The sequence below is a fragment of the Plodia interpunctella genome, chromosome 3 (assembly GCF_027563975.2).
Source record: "Plodia interpunctella isolate USDA-ARS_2022_Savannah chromosome 3, ilPloInte3.2, whole genome shotgun sequence".
Taxonomy (NCBI): Eukaryota; Metazoa; Arthropoda; class Insecta; order Lepidoptera; family Pyralidae; genus Plodia; species Plodia interpunctella.
This window is the reverse complement of record NC_071296.1, coordinates 7,678,374-7,699,491: the sequence shown is the minus strand read 5'-3', so window position 1 is coordinate 7,699,491 and position 21,118 is coordinate 7,678,374. Positions and strand designations below refer to the sequence as shown.

General features: G+C 33.2%; 1 protein-coding gene across 5 annotated transcripts in view; it reads right to left on the bottom strand.

The window, feature by feature from the left end:
* Rbp6 (RNA-binding protein 6) overlaps positions 1 to 21,118 on the bottom strand; it is a 473,180-nt gene that overhangs the window by 257,328 nt on the left and 194,734 nt on the right. For all 5 annotated transcript variants that reach the window (XM_053769559.2, XM_053769561.2, XM_053769560.2 and 2 more), the window contains exon 4: positions 13,545 to 13,629. In XM_053769559.2, coding sequence (XP_053625534.1) covers positions 13,545 to 13,629 — 85 coding nt within the window. The remainder of the gene's footprint in view (positions 1 to 13,544; positions 13,630 to 21,118) is intronic.

Below are 21,118 nucleotides of genomic sequence, written 5' to 3'. Positions count from 1 at the left end.
AAGAAAAGATTGTAGGCGAAAGCACATTAGTGGGATATCACTGCTGTTGGAAAAAGCATGTGGTTTTATATACTGTAGCGACCTAAAGTTGATTGCACGTTAAATTTTGTATTAAGCTAACAGTCGATATCTTTGTCTTTAAACCGGCGCCACGTCCTAGGTGAACAACAAATGCGACAAGGTAGCGATTCGAAACCAAACTTTATTTATCGAGTATGCCGTCTTCGCGATTTACATTCATACACATATAACTCTACATCGCGTTATGCTGCGTTCAGTCGGTCATCTAGGGCACCGGGTTACAGTAGATATGATGTGTCGGAACTACCATGCGCTGTGGTTTGTTTTCTTAACTAATGCCCTTTATAGTTAAAATGCTATAGGTCGATTTAATCCGTTCATGTCACCATGTAAATTTTGATATGATTCCGAAGACGAATTTTTATTTGATGAAGTATTAAAATGTTTGCATAAAAACATTGTTGTATTTATATAAACTTAACCTCAATGTCATTTTTAACTGTATTATAAAACTCGAGTATTTGCCTTGAAAAATAAAACTGAGAAACATGCGATGTCTAGAGCAGAGTGATATTAAATCCCAATAACTAACAAACGTCACGCGCCAGTGTCGGGCGAGCACAAGAAAGTTTAATGACGGGCACTCAGTGCAAGCGGTAACTGAATTTATTTAGCTGCAGACGACACATAAGTGTCGACCGGCGTTAAGTGGGACCGCATCATTTGCTGTTCAGTCGGCATCGCGCACTCTAACTCCTCCTAATTGGAACGAATTTGGCTGCAGGTGCAATACTCGACTTGGCTCAAGATTAGGAGCGAGCTATTGCGAGCATATTCCCCGTCGTTCCCCTTGAAATATTCGTGTGCAAGCGGCGCCGACCGCTCGCTCGCGTCGTCAACCACGTGCGCTCAACCGACTTGAATTAAATTAAGAACAATATTTACCCCCACACCGGGATAAATGATATTGCACACTTACGCTACACTTAATGTTAGGAGACGACTTATGCGCCCACATTCTCCACATAAGCCAGAAGACGACAGCTGTAGACAATCCTTATTGAACAGAAAGAGATGTCACACGCCACCAGACTAACGAGCCGGTTAACGTAGACAAAATAATAACGCGATGACATTGTTACGATGTTTTTTTAATTGATACGATCGGAAAACACTTGACACAGATTGTTTATAAAGTAGGGGTTTGCTTTAAAGGCGAGACAGTAATGAAACCTCGCCGGGGAGGCTCGACAAACGTCATTACTGGGGCACGCATAAATATGCAAGGCAGGTAACGCACATTTTCATGCTACGTCGCAAGAATTTTATCGCTCGTTTAATTCTGTGAGAAAAAATGGGATTCTTTTCTGTGTAACATGAGATAGGGAGCGGCGTGGGAACCGACACGCTGCCCCGGAGCCTATCCGAACTCCGCACCTAAGTGCAGCCGAAATATATTTTATCCATCCTGTAAGATATTCCTTTCTCTTAAATACCAAGTAAATGTTGGAAGAGAAGACACACAATCTTATCCATCAGGGGTACCTCATTCGTTAGGCACTAATGTGGGTGCTTTGTGTAGTGAGAAGAGCGCCTATTAGCGTCTGTTTTATTCATCGCCTTTTTCCTACACGTCCGCTACAATTTCCAGGAACACTAACACAGAGTTAAGGACACATGTAAGTAGTTCCATTTTCTTAAACACTTCCCTTAATTATGTTGATGTTCTGATATTATATCGTGCTAACTATTTATTTAACACGTAGCTGTGAATTTGGCTGTCCGATGTTGTGACGAATATGGCCAATAAAATACTTTGTTTGTATCATGTGTGTGTCGCACACGAGAATGTCGGATGTAAACAAAGTAACTCAATTTGAACTACCAATTTTATTGCAGCCATTGCTACATAAAATAAAATACGAAATAAAATACCTATACGGGGATAACAAAAACAATGATATGAAAATAAATTACCAAAAATCCAAAAATTTTGACTAACGACCTGCGGTCTTGCAATCCGCATTATATATAAAACCTATATTTATCATATTACTGCTCATCTGACGTACTCAATTATGCACGAAAAGTTACAGTCAGAAAGTTCTGGACACGAGGAGTCGGCGATAGTTGCACAATATAACATCGGAAGCTTGTTGGAGTTAATAAATAATACAGAATGACATGCGCAGGGTGCGCTGCTCAGAACGCCCTAAGTCTGTTTTGACTGCAAATATCTGCGTCGGATGTCTGTCATTAAAATATAGAGTGTGTAGAAAATGTGATATAATGGTATTGAAAACCAAATCCTGATAAAACTAATAGTTTTGCATCTGGGAAATTTTTTTAGTCGCTGTCATTTGTCAAATCTACACGTAACACTTATCTCACCATATAAAACTGTTCAGTCAATATGCAAAAAAATATTTTTATCTACTTATATCTACAGGTGAACTTTCTTCTAATGTGACGTGCCTTGTTCCTTAGACATATTGATATAAAAATAAATATGTTGTTAGAATTAAAATATTTTTATTTTTTCATGCGTAATAATGTCATTATTTCCACTTTAAATTATTAGACGTAAAGCAGGCAGGAATCATTTTATTAAAGTAGATATTATGTATAGAATGGTCGTTATGGGAAAGTAGACATTTGAGGTAAGTCATTTTGGTAAAATAGATATGATATGATAGTACCAGATCGTCAAATTTATGCTTCAACATATTTTTTGTATTGCAGTGCTGAAGTTTCTGTGTTCTTATTGTTTTGTGAACTGGTCAAGGATGATGTTGGCTGGAAGTGCCTTTGAGTAATCAACGTAAATCGATACTTGAATATCGTTAGAATGTCCATCTCGAATAGAGATCATCTTATAGCTTAGAGTTTCTAGTATTTGTGTCGTCTCAGTTTCTTGATTGAAGATATCAATTCACAGAGGTTTCGGAGCTGGCAATATAACTCCACATTGTTACTGATAGGAGTTATTTCATACCATATAAGTGATATTTCATACCATCCACTACTTACCTGCCAATTCTGATAATTTCTGATAATGCATATGTGTATGATTAATCAAAATATTTTTAGTATCTAAGCACTTTAAAAAATAAAGATTCTAGCATAGTTAATAGATTTTTTGTAAATCGCAAAAAACAATTTCTTTGTTTGTATTATAATAACTCCTACTTTGCTTTTAACCAAGGAAACTCTTATTTTGCTACTAGAGTTTTGAATGTAGGATTACTGGTACTTAGAACGTTTTTTTGACTTCACTAAATTTTATTACAAATATTGCTCGATTTTGTTTATATATTTCTTGTAGTTTACTTTTGGACCCAACAAATAAAAACAATGGGTCATTAAAAAGTTATATGCACGATAGTTGAAGTAAAACTACTAATTTTGTACTACTTAATTCAACTTCCAAATTGAAGTCACACGACTTCACACATGAATATGGTTCAAATGCTTGAGATTATATCCATATATATTTTTTAGTCATGTGATTCCGGACCCAGAATAGGACTACTACATAACCTTCCGTTGACGTCGAACGAGGCGATTAAGGGACACTTGATAGCTGATAGGTAACAACCACATTTCCAAAAAGGCATCGGTCATAAATCAGAATTAAATCTTCATATTATAAGTCACTTAATTTTTTACACGGACACCACAGTCGTAAATGCAACCGGGCACACGCAAAAATAAGAGAGAGAGAATCTGAAAGTGCTAGTGACACTGTCCCTATACCGCCGTCAGTTCATGCGCTGTCCACATCTTCCACCATTATCATAATTTAAGAACTTCTTCTCAAGATCAGGTGGATGACATTTTTTTTTACTTTTTCATATTCTAATTTCGAACACAAAGTCGCATCTAGACATAGTCCAAGCGAAACAGACGAGTGCGTAATCTCAAGCCCCAGGGATGTCGGCCACATTGTCCTAATGCCGTCGGCAGCTTTTGTGCTGCCCTGAATCACCAGATAAGCTTAAACTTTGCACCTCGCCTAATCTTTCCTGTCAATTGTTAACGGGTCGAAAGGTTCCTAAGCGCTCTATCGGACGGTGTTTTAGGAATTGAGGTTTTTAAATTGATTATCTTATAGAGCACGTTTGTTTTGAGAGTAAATTTAAACTAAAAGCATTTATAAATATTTACAAAAAGTCCCGGTAATTCAGTCTCAAGATAAAGTGCCCAGATGGCTGGCTACTGTACCACATTGTATGACAATGCTGATTCTCTGAGCGAAATTTTTATCGCAACGCTCAGGTCTTTTACAGTCTCTTATTTAAATATATATTATTTTTTAGTTAGTTATGTAATATACTTTGTAAATAAACCATCCTACTTAGTTACCAACAATAAAAAGATGTTCAAATAAATAAAAATAAACAAATAAATTTATTAGGACAAATTACACAGATTGATCTAGCCCCAAAGTAAGTTCGAGACTTGTGTTTTGGGATACTAACTCAACGATACTATATTTTATAACAAATACATATATACATAAATATCCAAGACCCGGGCCAATCAAAAAAGATCATTTTCCATCTATATATCAAAATTTAATTTATCTTTTAAGAGTAACTAAAATTTCCCAAATATCACGTATAAACAAACAGTAAACTCTATCATTTAATATCGGTTATATAAATAATTTATTTAACTTATTTCAAATTTATTACTCAGTTACTTTTTTCTGGAGCTACATTAGTTTATATTACAGATATTATATTTATTTATTACATTTTTGGGGACGCATGTGTGAGCACCAGAGTATATCAGTGACGTTTATCATCCTAAATTTATTAAATAAATTTAATTTTTTGATACGGTTCGTCAGTCCTCCCATAATAGAAACATTTCACCCATTATATTACAGTTCAAGTTAAACTGTATACTTTCTGACGAGGCATGCTATTATTTATTTTTAATATTAAATAAATTTATTATAGCGGTATTTACCTAAAATAAATAAACATATCAATAAAATTGGTCACATATCCCCCACGCAATGTTATACCGGAGTGCAGGAAACTATATTAAGCATTCTTGTGCCCAATGTCTCCAGACCACAGGTGGAAGGGGTTTCAGGTTATTATTCTACCCGCCTTGTTTGTCTGCCTCACCTTTCTTATTCATATGTAATAGCGGTTTAGTTTATTAAATTCTAAATGCTTCTGCATAATATAGGCAATTTGAAATTTAATCTTTCCGGTGAAGGAAATCATCGTGAGGAAACCTGCATTATCAACTCGTGTATGAATTGGAGAATACAACGGCAAACCACTACATTAATAGTGCCAAGAAATAGTGTTTCATTCCAGGTAATGACCTCAGCTACGAGGAATACAAGATTATGAGGAGGAGGAAATAGTTATGAGTTTTAGTCTAAATTTATGCTATATTAAAAATTGGTTACAAATCCAGATTGATGACTCTCTTAATCGACGATGTTGTTGTAGATGCTACAGTCTACGATGTGTTAGCTACGACTCGAAGCGACAAGCACCGTAGTAGCGCTACGTGGAGTATATAGTTATACATTTTATATATAATTTTTATTTTTTTGATCGAATACCCTACGTTGCATTGTGTTTTAGATATTTTCACATAGCGTATATAAAATTCATTAGATTAATGTTATTATTGTAATAATATGAAAATTAAAATCGTAATATATAATGGGACTATAACAACTCCTCCTACTCCATAGCAAAAACATAGTCCAGATTAACAAAAATCCAAACATCACATCAGAAATAATACAAGAACGTGAAAATTTAACGACGCAGGAACCAGGGCATTTTTAAGCCCGATATTTTTTTATCTCCCGATAAAAGCTGGTCCCGAGGTCCGTACATCATTAATGAACTCGTTATAACGTTAATTGTTGCCACAATTGTACCGAGGCATGGCATTCAAGCGACATCAAAAATGTATGTTCACTATTTAAAGATCTGCGCAAGCGATTTGCAAATGTGACTGGCCGCATGCCCATTATTCGAGATTGTGTGTAAAAAGAAGAAAATACTGTATAAGTTAATATGAGAAGAATAACGTGACTGTTTTATTTTTATTTGGCTTTAACCGCACGGTTTGTTTAAATGGACAATTCGCAACAAAAACATAAGAGCCAGTGTCCAGTGTGCCAAATTACATGGGCCTATTTGCTAAGTTAATAGAAACTAATTTTCAACAAATTTTGTAATGTCGATGCGCTGTTGACCGTACAACACAAATGTTCAGTGCGCACCCGGGGCGTAATCGTCGGACGATAAAAATCACTTAGAACAAGAAACCGTAGACATTACCTTAACCACTAACTAGGGCCGGCATTACATTACAAGTGTTTACACCCGCCAAGATTTAATGAAGTGCGGATTCAAGTTATTTACAAATATGATCACAGTTTTAATAACTGAGCTTTTCGTGGATTGAGAAAGATTATGATTTATACTTATGATTTATTATTTGTTAGATGTGAATCAAAGAATTTATTTTTTTTTCCATGTTCTAAATAATATATACAGCTTTTATTCACGAATTTCTTTTCGTTATCTTTTGTCTACATTAATAGAATTTTCGGACTGTTTCCAAAACATTTTTTAAAGAATAAAACAATCAGTATACTTCCGAGAAACAAACCAATTAGCCGACACAAACTAGCATCCTTTCGCTTTGAGAATAACAAAATAAAGGCGTCTAAAGCCTTGCTTAAACATGTTTACAAGTTATGCAATAATTCAAATAACGTAGGACGGCAAATTTATGCCGGTGCACGGCAACATACTTCAATGGCTGCATTGGAAGCATTTTATTTCCACGGGCGAGGCGACTAGCATGGCACCGTATTTTTGAATTTCCAATTCCCAGCGTACCGTAATATAATAACATGAACGATATATTAGTTAACTAGCTCCGTTCCAGGGCTTCGTTTTCGCGGGAAATTCAGGATAACATGTACTGAAAGCTTCTATCTGCATTCTAAATTTCATCGATAGATTCGATAGATAGATCTTGCGTGAATGAGTAACAAACTTCTTTCCTTACATTCTCACATGAAAATTGTAATTTCAATGGAATAGTGGCATTAATTTGCTATTTCGAAATTTTCTCAAAAAAATGTTTAAGAACAAATGTAAAAAATAACTTTACTTTATTCTTACTCACTTAAGGGTAATACAATTTTCAGATGGCTTATTAAAAAATAATCTATGAGATTTCATCGTGCTGATCTATCACATTCCTCCCTAAAAGAAAATTATCACTTCATGTAGATGAAATCAAATTTTCAATTATTTTAAACGTAAACAAACACAACGAACCAGTACAATTGATTACGGCGAGTGTCGCGTTGTCTCATTAAAGCTCACTAGATGAAATTCAAGAGTCATCCCAGACCATTCCACGCAGATCCGCCCACGACAAAAGACGGCCCTGGAGACCCGCGTATAGAGCAAAAGGAATTTTTAATTGGCCCCGAAATAAAAGCCCATACAAGTTACGAAGGCTTTTTAGAACGCACGGACCTCACGGACGGTCCCTTCAACTATTTTGTGAAAAATACACCACAAAATTTTGTAATATATTTAATAATATATTTAATGTTGTCATGTTCTACACGTGACGTTTATCGGTATTGCGCTTCTGAAAATTTAAAGAGAAAATTGAGAAATTATGCTCCAACTAACTTTTCCACGATTCTTTGTCCATCTACAGTTCTCATGAATCACTCCGTCAATTTCCGGTGGCTTTTGTTTTTGAGTTTATCGCGTTAAGACGCGCGACCTGACTATTTTCTTTTTGGAATATGAAGATCTTTGTATACCTTTAACTTTTGTCGATTTATTTACACGATATGGCGTAGTTAAAGGAATTTGTAACTTAAAATAATTAAAACGTAGATTGAAAACTTTAAAAACACAGGCAGAGAAACAAAATAAAACGATAGAATCTTTACATATATTAATAAAACAAAGTCCTCTGCCCTGTCTGTCTGTCTCACAGTTCGTGATAAACTTAAAAACCTCGATAATCGCATGAAAATCCATGCAGTAGGAAGTTTTATATGGTTTTCATCAATATTGTGATTCCTAAGAAAGGTTTTGGTGCATAATTTATGATGTTTTACCCTGTACTTTGACGGGTCGCTAGTAAGTAATATTGAATTGATAAAATTAGGTGAATTATTCACCTCGTTTTATAATTTATTTCCAACAAAATCACAGTCACAAAGTACAGTAAAAAAAAAACTTTCGAATTGAGATAATTCGAATAGTGGCCAGCAATTGTGTCAGTGAATTTCCGTAACGGTCGACCAGTTACAAAGTGCATCATATTTTTAAACAGTACCGATATGAAACCGCATAAAACATCGACATTTCCCGGGGAAGTGAAAAATTTAATTTTTTTCAAAAATCCTTGCTACATAATTCAAGAGCCGACGTGTTTTATTAATGCAGAACTATGAATACTTTTAATACTAAATATGAAGTGGTGTATGTGGGTTAAACAATCACTTAGAGAAAAATTATATACGTATAGTCATTACTACAAAAATAGGCCATTAATCATAGCTTGTATAAAATAATACCAATAAAACTATACCTACATGGGTACGATTTACTATACAAAAAAAAAACTACAATTTCAAAATTTTAACTTAGTGTAAAAATTATGATATTCTTATACTAAAATACAGAGTAAAAGTATACAATTACAAAATGTTCAAAAATAGTGGGTGCTTTTGGAATAAGTAAAGAAAAAATCCTTCCTTTGTTCCTTACATAGTTATTATAAAACAAAGTCCTCTGTCGCGTCTGTCTATTCACTATAAACACAAATCTACTACACGGATTTTAATGCGGTTGTCAACAAGGTGATTGTTGAGAAAGATTTAAGTGTATAATTTATTATGTTCTTACCCGAGCGAGGGCAAGAGGGTTAGTGTTAATATAAAAAGAAGCAAAAATAAAACATACGAAACAAATTGCGACTCTCATCTAAGTATGATGGTTATAACTGAGTACTTAGCTAACTCGAACTGTTTGCAATCGATAAGCCTTCAAACTTACTCGAACGGACGAGCGTTGAATGAAAACTACTGTAAGTTTAATTAATAAATTATAGATGAGAGAACTTTATTTGTATCGAGGGTTTAAACCAATATAAATCTGTTGTTTAAACTTTTAAATGGTATCCTTTTGAAATATTGGATACTTACATGTGTTGTGTTTTAAATTTATCTTTTAGTTAATAAATAAAGTTTAAAATTATATCGAGTTGTGAACTAATGAAAACTAATGGTAATTAGTGTTAATTGCTATTATTTAGTTTAAAAACACGTTACAACGCTTTGGAGCGTGTATACGAGTAAAATAAGTATTTTTCGTAACTTGCATTTTTTTCCTCTTACTAAATATCCTAACATCTTTACGATCTCGTCTAATGAAACCTCTCATAATTTTGCATTGACCTAGTTTTATAAAAATGGTTTGGTAGTATAAGAACGTGTCCATCGTCACTTTCTTACAGTCTCTATTAAGAGTTTGGTAGTTTATTCATTTGTCTAATGAGTTTCATATATATATTTTGAAATTTAATTTCACAAGAAACTTGATTGCCATGTCATAGACTTAATATTGAGTGTTACTTATTTCTGATTGAGTGCCGACAATTGAACATGATAATTGGAAAATCATATGGAATAAGAAACCTCTATTTCGTTCTTTATAAAACGTTAGTTACAATACAAATAATTTCATATTTCCACATGGTGAAAGATATCCATTTTGACAACAAAAGCCCGTGCACTGTTTAGTGGTCCAATCGTAAACAACTCCATAAATATTGATGACGCAGAAGGCTATTATCTTCAGGCATACCCGAAAAATGTGCACAATTTACGAGGAAAAGACATGCGATTAACTTTTCCGCTTAGATACAGAATGGACGGAGCTAGTTTACCAAAGAGTTGTATCTTGATCTTACGTATTTCGTGGCTTTTGGATTCGTACGTTTGAATGTCCTTTAAATTAACCGGATTTTCCGTTTTGATTAATAAAAAAAAGAGTTGTTGATTTTTTCTGTACTTGTTTAGTTACATTATTTGAGACAAGTGATTATCAAAATCAAAATCAAATCATTTATTCAGAAATTAGGCCTTCACAGGTACTTTTTCACGTCATATTCTAAATTAAATGATATTTACCAAAGCTACAAACTACTAGGATTATATATCAGCTGTCTATTAAAGCGGTGGTGGTTCAGTGGTTAAGACACCTATGAACTAAAAGATCCAGATTCTAATCCTACTATTTACACTGTCATATTAGTAGAAGAATAATACATTGATAACCTGCACTAAAGCATTCCATGAATATTGGCAAGAAAATTGTTATGTTTGTTTTATTCCACACAATATAATAAGAGATAGGGGCATATACCCACATTGAGATTTATTTCCTCGTCAAGTATTTGACAATTAAATATTTTTTGCATCTCAATTTATATGTTTGACCGGGTCACGACCTGACTTGATAGATCTCACCTACTTAAATAATATTAGCTGAGACCTAGATTTGGACAATGAGAATATTTCAGAAAATCAGTTAACAATACAGCATGGTATAATATGTACCCTTCACACGATCATGTTCAAAAAATCAGTGTTCTAAATATATAAATTCATCATTCGTCTAAATAACGCATTTTGTACTAAATTTTCTACCAAAACCAACCCAAAATGTTTAACCATACTAAGTCGAAACCACTTCGTACAGTACTTATTGACATGTTTAGTGTTTTAAAAAGTATTGGCGCAAATAACAATAGAACTGGAGCCAATATAACAGCAGAATGTAAACACTATCGCGATGTTCAGCGTTCGTCTTATGTAAATCGGTGAGAAATGTATTCATTGTTCGACCAACTGATTTTCGTCCCACATAAAACAATATCTACTTAGACCTGATATTTTTAAAAGTAAATATTTAAATAATAAATATATGAAATAATGTTTATTTCAGATAGTTAAAATCCATACATTTGACATATTATTATTGATTATATTAAACCAAAGTAAATGATATTATTTAATTATTATTATAGTTTTATTTGTATTAAAAACTTATGAAGTCAGTTACATAATATTATTGACATTTTTAAAGTACTAGTCATAATAATTTTGTTCCGAAATAATTTTATTTTGTGACCAAGATATAGAAAGCATTTAATAAGATATAGAAATCCGGTAGATTTATTCTTAGTTCGACTCAAACATTTTCGTCCAACAAAAGAGTTCCTAACAACATGATTTTTTCGGGACGAAAAGAAGCAACCAATAAGAAATACTTTTAGGGGCGAGCATAGAAAGTATTGTGTGGGACGGAAATCAGTGGGTCGAATGAAGAATAAATCCGATGAGATGCTCTCTACTCGCTCGATTTGCGCGACTCGGGCTAATCTTCCGACGATTTAATCAAAGTAAACAACGACCAGGCTGTAATTTATCTGGATTATTCGAGAACGATAGTAATCGACTTTTTACGCCATCTGTACACACGACAACTCGTTTTAGCTCTGAAAGATTAAGCGATAATTTATTATTTAAACTATCTTAAATTAAAATCCTAATTACTAAAGCAAGTATTAAAGTAATTATGTACATTTATGGATGTAGAAGTGAAGGTTCATATTTCTTTACTCACAATATTTGAGTCTACTAGATTAAAGAGGAAAAAATAGACAAATGAAATATTTGAATATTACGGTTGGTAACTTTGATACAAGTTCAATTTATCTATTTCTATTACCTACCGTAAAACATTTGCAACAGTTGACCCATTCGTCTGTTCCAGAGTTACGCTTAACCCTCGAATAACGAACATCAAAATAACAAATTGGCTCGCCTAAATTTAAAACAATTTCATGTAACAAATACTTCGTATATGAAATACATGCTGTTTATAGAAATATAATACTATAAAGCAGATTTAAACTTGAAAATGCAAATGTTACGAAACTTGTTACGAAGGTTTAATAATATGTTTAATGACTTATTATCAAAGTCTTTGTTTTTTTCTATATTATGCTGTGTAAATATTGAACTTTTATATTTCATTTAAAAATACGCAGTCCATTAACACTAGAAAACAAGTTATAGGGATAAAAATAATTATCACAAGTTTTTCTCGTCTGTTTTCTGGTTTCTTTTTTGTTGTTAAGGCGATTACTACTGGCACACCTAACGCCACCTCACATTTTTATTAATATATTGTATTTCTTAGATATAAAATATTTTGATAGATCATGCCACACTACATAGTTTTCTATAATACACAGTCGTCACAGACTAAAGGAATATAGTGGCCACCGTTTTCGATTTAGTCAACTATGACTATATTATTCAATGGAAACTATAATATTTTTTACTAAAATTATTTATCTAATTTGTTAAAATATTGTTTTGTGTTATTTTCAAGATAATGAGTTAAGTGAATTCCATATCTATTAAAAATATATGTCTACATTTATATTATTATTATTATTGGTTATCTCTTATAGACAATGTTGTTTGTCTTTACAGACAATTAATTAAGACATGATTCCCGCCTAACGATTTTCCATTTTCAAGTATCAATTAATTCTCAAAACGTCTTCAATATAAGTACCTGAGAAGTCGGAATCGTAGTAGTGATTGCCAAAATTTGTCATAAGTATAACTTCAAATACGAGTATATTTTTGCTCGAAACGAACAAATTATTAAAAAATTACAAAGCATATGGCGGATTTATGTCTATACATTTATTGACGAAGCGTGTTGCAAATATTTTTTTAAATAAAATAACGTTATTGTTGGTTGTATCAGTCAGCTTTGATGTCAACTTTAACCTGCACGGAAAAACGCAAAGTACGTCATTTTGTCTAAACGTCAACGGCGCGCAGGCAAGTAAACGTCAACGTTGACCGGTGCAAGTCACTCTTAGAAAATAATGTTTTTGCTCATTCAATTTTGCAAAATCAGATTTTGTATCCGCCAACAAGTTTGTTCTTTACAAATAAAAAAAGTTAAAACGTAATCGTGTCTAAAATAAATAGAATGTGTTTTTTTTAATGTTTTCGACGGTTTCCTTATTATTTCAAGTGAATGAGTTTAATACTTTTAACATGTCATTCGGGTAATTTCTTTCAACTTAACCTATAAAGTAAGGAAAAAATACGTATATTTATAATATTAGACATAATATTTTAAAGTAGTAATAAATTCAAAGTCAAAAGTTATCTTGCCTGTGAGCAACGGCTGATTTGTGGATTCATTCGTTATTTTCAACATTTAAAATATTTTGTTTATAACGATAATTGCTCACCATACTTCGAAATAATCAGCCATTTCGCAATACTTGCCTCTATACCCCATAGGAGATATAATATTATGTACCATATTTGTGTGTACTTTAAACTATACAACTAAATACCTTATGTAAAATGTTTGTACCTAAAATCTTACCTTTTTGCCATCTAATTCGTGTGTTGTTTGAGCTAATACTTTGTCTACGCTTGCTGGGTCGCTGAATGTGATAAAGCCAAAGCCCCTGAAACAAAACATACATTAAATAAATACTATTGGATGGCTGGAACTTATTCTACTTACAAACATATGCAAACAATTGCATTTATTATTAAATATATACATTTGTCTCTTTTGCAATGTGGTGTCCCACTGCACAGCTTTCTTTTCTCATAACACTACAAAAAAATTACCTGTTTTATATATGAGTTAGAAATATAATTCAATTCTAACAGCTGTGCGACCGAAATAAAAATCTGTATACACAGCAAGAACAAACTACAGTAAAGGAGAAGACAGGCCGATAGGAGCTGTCTTCCTGATTGCGTCGCAGCGACGTCGCCCGTACTCTAATGATGCTACTATTTATTTTACACAAATCTTTTAAACTAGCTCTTTACCACTACCTCTGAAAAGGACGAGAATTTAAAACATTTTAGCCGAATGCACCCGATGCAAATTAAAGTCCGCTTTAATGCTTTTATCGCAAATTTATCAGTCTTAAATGTCACGCGTCATGGCGAGTGATATTAATATTCTATTGAATGCACGTTTGACACTCGCATTTTAAGCGGTAGTTAACGTCACTCTTCAAAACAGTTTACGATCAACTTCCGCACAATGTAAAAGATTATAAAAAGATTATTCACGTCAAAGTTAATATTTCAAACAAATAAATTGAATAAAAACAGCGATTTCCAGTAAACGGGCGCTGGCCACGGGCAGGCGGGCGATAAATAATAAAAAGCCTTCTCCACTTTAGGACTTGCAAAAATCACAATTTATAGAGCATTTTAATTTCACTTAGCCGATCCATATTTTACATGTGGCGGGCGCCCGACCGTACTCGGGACTCGAATTAATACTAAATTGAAATTGTAAAAATGGAAATACAATTTTCTCGTTGTACTTTGCCCGCGCTACCTACAGGTGTTGCCAGAAATACGTTATTGTAACTGTATAACATATCTACGAAGACTTTAGTACTCCTTGAGTACGGCCCTGTGCAAAATGCGGACGGAACAGGAATTCACTTTGGCCGTCGTGGAATCTTATTAAATAGATGTTGTTAAATAAAATTTGATGACGCGATATCGCGATGCTGTCGCAATTTGATTAATATGCAAATTGGAATTGTTATATATTAATTTGTGATGGCTTTGGCCTTAAACCCGTTAAAATGACAGAACTGATTTTACAAGGAAATTTTAAATTAATTAGTCAAAGTAATTCAAATTTACCCATTTATATACTTGCTTTGCGCTTTATTTAGTGATTGTGCAATATCAAATTAAATGCCACAATAACATATCGTTTATACGTAATTTAATGCAAACCCGAAGAAAACTGGTTTGGTTTTAAAAACTTATTTACAACATATTTCAGTCACGTATATAATTGCAAAATATAAAGGCATCAGTGCAAAGTCGCATTTTTAAAATATATTTTCAAGTATACCTCTATCTAAATAAATCCTAGATAACTATGTTCACCACAGAGTAACTTATCATACGTAAATCTGCAGTCTTTATAAGATTCATAGCTTAATACACTCGCTTCTCATTCTCGTACACGAAAATGTATTGGGGTAAAGCGCTCGTGTATGGAAATTGAAAATAACGAGGGCCACCGTTCACACCGCGCGTCAAGTCGACTACATGACTAAACCAATCATGATAGACCTCTCAGGCCAACACCGATCGCCCTTATCTCGCCCAATCTTCATACAGATAAGGGGGACGAAGGAGCTCTAGAAGTATTGGAAACACTGCAGCAACGAGTGGAGAGGCCCTTTGCCGAATGGAGTTACGTCCTACTTATCTTTGAGGGGACGTGCCTTATTTTCTTACTCTTGCAAGAGGCACAACTCAATTCTGTGCAAATAAGGTAATAAGCTTATGAGTACTTTTTCTTAGTGAAATGAAATAAAATCTGTTTTAGAGTGATTTATTTGTAATATACCTGTTAATAATGCATTTTGTTAGGAAGTTTCTGTTTACGGATCCACTGACGTCAATTATCGAATAGATACTTTTTAAGTGATGTGCTTGTACAAAATATTTTTATCACTAATTAAAACTGGAAATGAGTCAAATTACTCGACACTTGTGGCACAAGGGTCTTGGCCAGAAATTAGGGAGCTGGGAGAGGATAAGTTAACACTTATATCTTGACAGTTCAATTAATTATTTGAGTTTCTTTTACGCGCAATTGTCAGTATCAAGTTGAAATAAATTTGAATAGAAATACGAGTATGTCATGGCAACAATTCCGACAGTATTGCATAGGTTTTGGTCAGGTTTTTTCTTGGACTAGTACACTGATGTCCAGTCTCACAATGAAGAAGTTTTGGTTGATTTTTTTCATATAAATAATTAAATAGGAAAATAGAATCAAGGGAAAATACCAGGCTAACAGCATGACACAGGAGTCTTGGTAGCTCGATGAGTTATTTTTCTCTCGACTTTATTTTTACGCGCTACATCGACGGCCGGTATCGAGCGGACGGAATTCTAATCAATTTAATTTATCAGGGATCCCTGGAGGCGGCCATTCACTTCATTTAATGCGCGTATTTTGCGGCGAGCTGATTGTTTTGAACCATTCGGCTGTACGGTCCATTTAGATTAATTATTGGATTACTTCATTTCGTTCTGGATTTATGCTGCAGATTTTATTGAGTGAACAATAAGATAAATTTAATATTTCAAAAAGTCCACCAATACTTGACTGACTTGAAAGTAATAGTGAATTTTTTTACCTCTGAGATTTATAAAAACTACCAACCAACAATTAGGCGGCTACACTAAAAATTAAAATAGTAAAATATAGCAAAAATTTTCATTCCAATAAATCAAATCCTAATATATTAAATATATTTTGTGCCTCTGTCACTATATCGTATAATAAGACTTGAGCTTTACTGGTTACAACATATACCTACCTGGCTTTGTATTTTGACATTTTTTTCTCAAATTTTTTAAAAGATTAATACTTAAGCATGTACAAAATTTTGATACAAAATATATAGTCTAAAATATAGTAAAAAATATTTTCTCAGATTTATTTTACAATACAAAAAGCCTGTCTTGTTTACCAGTCGGCAAAAACCTCCAAACACCAAATTAATCCGGGTCGTTACATCGCATCAGCGAATACTCGAGCTAACTAATACAATAGAGGGCCCACCATCAATATACCGTGCGAGCATTAATTACAGATAGATTAAATAAGAAAGTCGCTAATCGATAAGGCCCGGACTTCACTGAACCGGAGATAAGACGAAGAGATATATTTTCAATGGAATTTTCCTATTTGCAGTTTTTCAGTAACTTTTTCAGAGGCCGCTTAATCTATACATAAAATATAGAAAATTGTATGATTCCCGTTTTGTTTATCGTTATCAGACCAATAAAAAATATTATATGGTATATCAAATCTGTACAGCTAATAGTAACGCGGCATCACCGTTGAGCAGTAAATGCGGGAAATACGTGCGTATTGGTTCAATAGATATAGCGTGAAGAGGTAATAAAAAAAACTTGCTTTTGCCTTTATAATATTAGTTGGGATTGGGATTATTTGCACCAACAAGCATTTTTTTAGCATTCGCCATTTGTTTACAAGCGTATCAATTTTTACTTGAAAAAATAAAGTTTAAATAGTTATATTTTATACTTGAATAATAAAAATTAATACATAAATATGATTGACTCCAAGCTATACAACATGAAATGATGATCTCCTCTCATCTCCGCTTTAGTGGAGTCCCGGCCTAGGGTGGAATTACGACAGCATTTGTCCCAGCAACTAATATAGGAGACAATATTGCACTCGATAGGTATAAATGCGCAACATTCGGCGGGATATTAATTCTGCCAGTAATTGCTATCGGTTCGGGCCTGCAGCCATGAGCCATGAATACGGAGTTGAAGTCTGAACACACGGGATATTTTACATTTATTTCATTTAGTTTCACGTTTGTCTGTAATCTTGCAAGTTAAATTTTATTGTTGCTGCTTGCAACTGCTTGTCCTACAGAGTTGAAATTACCCACGTCGCATCAGTTTCCATGATTCATTAATAGGATAAATATAACATTATTATATTATCATAAGCGAATGGTGCACCCAGTGCTAATGATAATCAATCATTCAATGATATCTAGTCCCAACGATACCTAATCATGATTTACTACACGGACATGATTTATTTACGCGTTGAATGCAACAAGATCCCTTGAATGACAATTATTTTTGTAAAATCTTAATTATCATTTTGCCCAATTTTGATTTTTGTTATAGTGTAAAGTCCTTTTAAAGATAAATTTGTGTATTTATACTTTCGATAATCACACTCTATTTTTTATATTTTTATTTTATCTGATTTATTATGTGTAACTCGTGAATGATACATACATATTACGATATCAATATTAGTAAATTATAATACACTAAGTATTCAGAGTATTATTAAATGCAAAATAATGTTTTTACACGATATTTTTCACCCATACATTTTGATGTATGTGTGAAAAATATCGTGTATTTACTTTGGTAAATATCGTAAAAAAAGTATAGCGTCTACTTCATTCCTTACTGCTATTTGTTCCTGACACCGCGGTTAGGGTTTACCTCCATCCCTATATTTATTTTCTTGGAGTTTTGTCCAAACACAATGGCCGGTGGATTATCGGACTCATTTTGATAGTTCGACCTAACGCTCTGGAAAACAATAGGCTTATTTCAAATAATAGCACTGGGCTACATACAATTAACAGGGATATGGAACCAATAAGCAATATCTAGGTACCTATATTTTATTTGTTACTCTTATCTATTTTCGAATAGGTCTACATTTTGCAGTGAAAAGGTCCTTTTAATTTAAATTTGATTAGAATCTAAATTAAGTTCAATATTTTTTGGAGAATTATCAATATTATATTTGTTAAATATTTACTAATAATAAAAATATAAGAAGTAAAACAGCCATTTTAAAATTAAGCTAAAGCGTATACGAATATACAAAAAAATACATACTAGTGCCCATAAGATAAACAGAGACAGACATTTTCACTCGCTCGAACAAAATCCTAACAAATCTCTCTTGCTGTCTCTTTACCACTCTTCATATACACTTGCCGGTTAGAGTGTCCCATAACTCTTATTTTAAAAAAATATAGTCATCATCATCATATCGAGGGTATTATTGCTAACACTGGTGTGTTTATTCAAGTCGAGTAAAGGCATTTAACATGACTTTTACGACTACTTACCGCAATCTAGTGGCTGGTAGTCGCATACATATTAGCGAACTAAACTGTCCACTAGTGCGCAGTAGTTAGTTGCTAGTTTCGTCACGATGTTTTCCTTCACCGGGAGCAGGTGGTGGTCTATGAAAACTCTATATAATGAGTCAGATTGGTATACAAACTCATAGGGTACGACTAGGGATACGAACCTGAGACGTTTCGATCCACAGGGCGTCTTTCGAGGCAGGATTCAGTCACTTCAATTTCTAAGATTAATTATTCTTAATTCGTCTCCTCACTTACGTTTAATACAATTTGGCATTAAAAATCCGTCGTAATCCCGGTCAGCGGGCTCCGAGAGGGATAGTATGAAACCGATTAAAATTTAAGCCTGAATTTAGACGCCCTAAGCTCTTCGCAGTGCCGCTTCACTGAATATTTCAAACTGATACCAAAAAATAATGATTCCTATTGTAATAAACTCTTCTTTTTTTTTCAAGAAAAATTAACCGACTTCCGTCACGTTTAAAGTCATGAAATAACAAAGTAAAGCAACCAATTAAAATGAAATTATAAATACGTATAATACTAAATTAATTTAAATAAAAAAATGTTGTTTTAATTTATTATAAGTATATATTAAATTAGTACCTACTAAATACAATCGAAAGCTAACGTAACGTTTGAAGTAGGTACTATTTTCAACAGAATGTGGAAGTATAAATGAAGTGAATGTGGTATTATAGTTATTTTCTACAACAAAATTATGTAAAATTTTTAGTACATATTTTAGCAAATCTTAAAATATAATTTAGAATATAAATCACAAAGAAAATAATGACAAAATATAACTTATAATATTTCAGTGGTCGCTTCAGTGGAATATTTCGTTTTGTTGTGTGTTTATATGGGATAAAACATCAATAAGTTGTTTCGGAAAAAAATTGCTATTTCCCAGCCACATTTCGTGTGTTACGTGTATAAAAGACAATAGACTGCTGTAATTTCGTATAATGACTTGGTATCTATCGTGGTTTGGCAAGATGGAGAGCCAAAGGAGACGTCTAGGGTTGTCACTCATTCTGGTTTAGTTATAGTTTTAATCATACATCTATAATCATAGTATAAACGCGATATTATTTTAGTCTGAAATGCTTTTAAGACTTATTTATTAATTATTTTACGAATTATTAGTATATATTTCGTTCGTTTTTTTAACTGACTATTAGTTTGTCGGCTCTCTTTGATTTTGCAAACTAATTCTGATAAAATCCAGTAAAATTTAAAATCTGGGGAAAGTATAAAAACTATACTACCTATTTTATTTATTTATTATTCAATCGGTTCATACTTTGTTGTACATTGAAATTAAATCATTAAATTGTATAGAAAGAAAAAATAAAAGAAATAGAATACAAGACATAAAAAATAAACTATAGCTACTTATTAAAATCTTCCTTGTTCGCAGCATTTCTATGCTAAATAGCAATGCTAATCCTTTGTAACAAAAATGGGCCGGTGTGAATACAAATTTCATTTTCATCAAGACTAATTATTAATATTTATCTATATCCATTAAAGTTATCGCTTTTTTCTGTTTGGTACCAATGTTTAACAGGCAGAGAATGGTTATGTCCACCTGTTATTAAATTTTTATTTTGTGCGATCAAGTTGAAATAAAAAAAAATTGACAGCAGTGACAGCCCTATGTAAGCCATTGTCGCAGTCAGTTCAACGTTGCAACACTGGCTTATCGGTTGCAACACACGCTTGTATATTTACTGCAGCCTACTACCCTACTCGCGACTTGCATTTGTGTTGGCAAGTTCGTGGCAATATCATACATGGATTGCTTCGACTCGTGTTTGCTACCATGTTGTGGAGGCTAGACGCTGTGCTGTTCAGGAAGGATAAGGCCCCAATCGAACTTGGTTGCGTATTATGACGAGATGCAAATAAGTTCGTAAATAACATTTTGGGAGTGAGTCAGTATGTTGTGAGTGAATGAAAATAATAACTTTTTTATTAAAGGAAGCAGCCATGGTCCACTAGTCAACGTTGAAGTTTCGATAAAATGACATACTTTGCGTTTTTCTGCGCAGTTTAAAGTTACCGTCAAAGTTGACTGGTGCACCCACTTATAGAATTCATAATGAAACAGAAGAAAATTAGTCGTTGCAGGAGTTTTTCAATTTTAGCTGTTGACTTTGCGTTCTAGGTACATCAAATTATCATCATCAATTAGAAGCAGCTATTCACTATT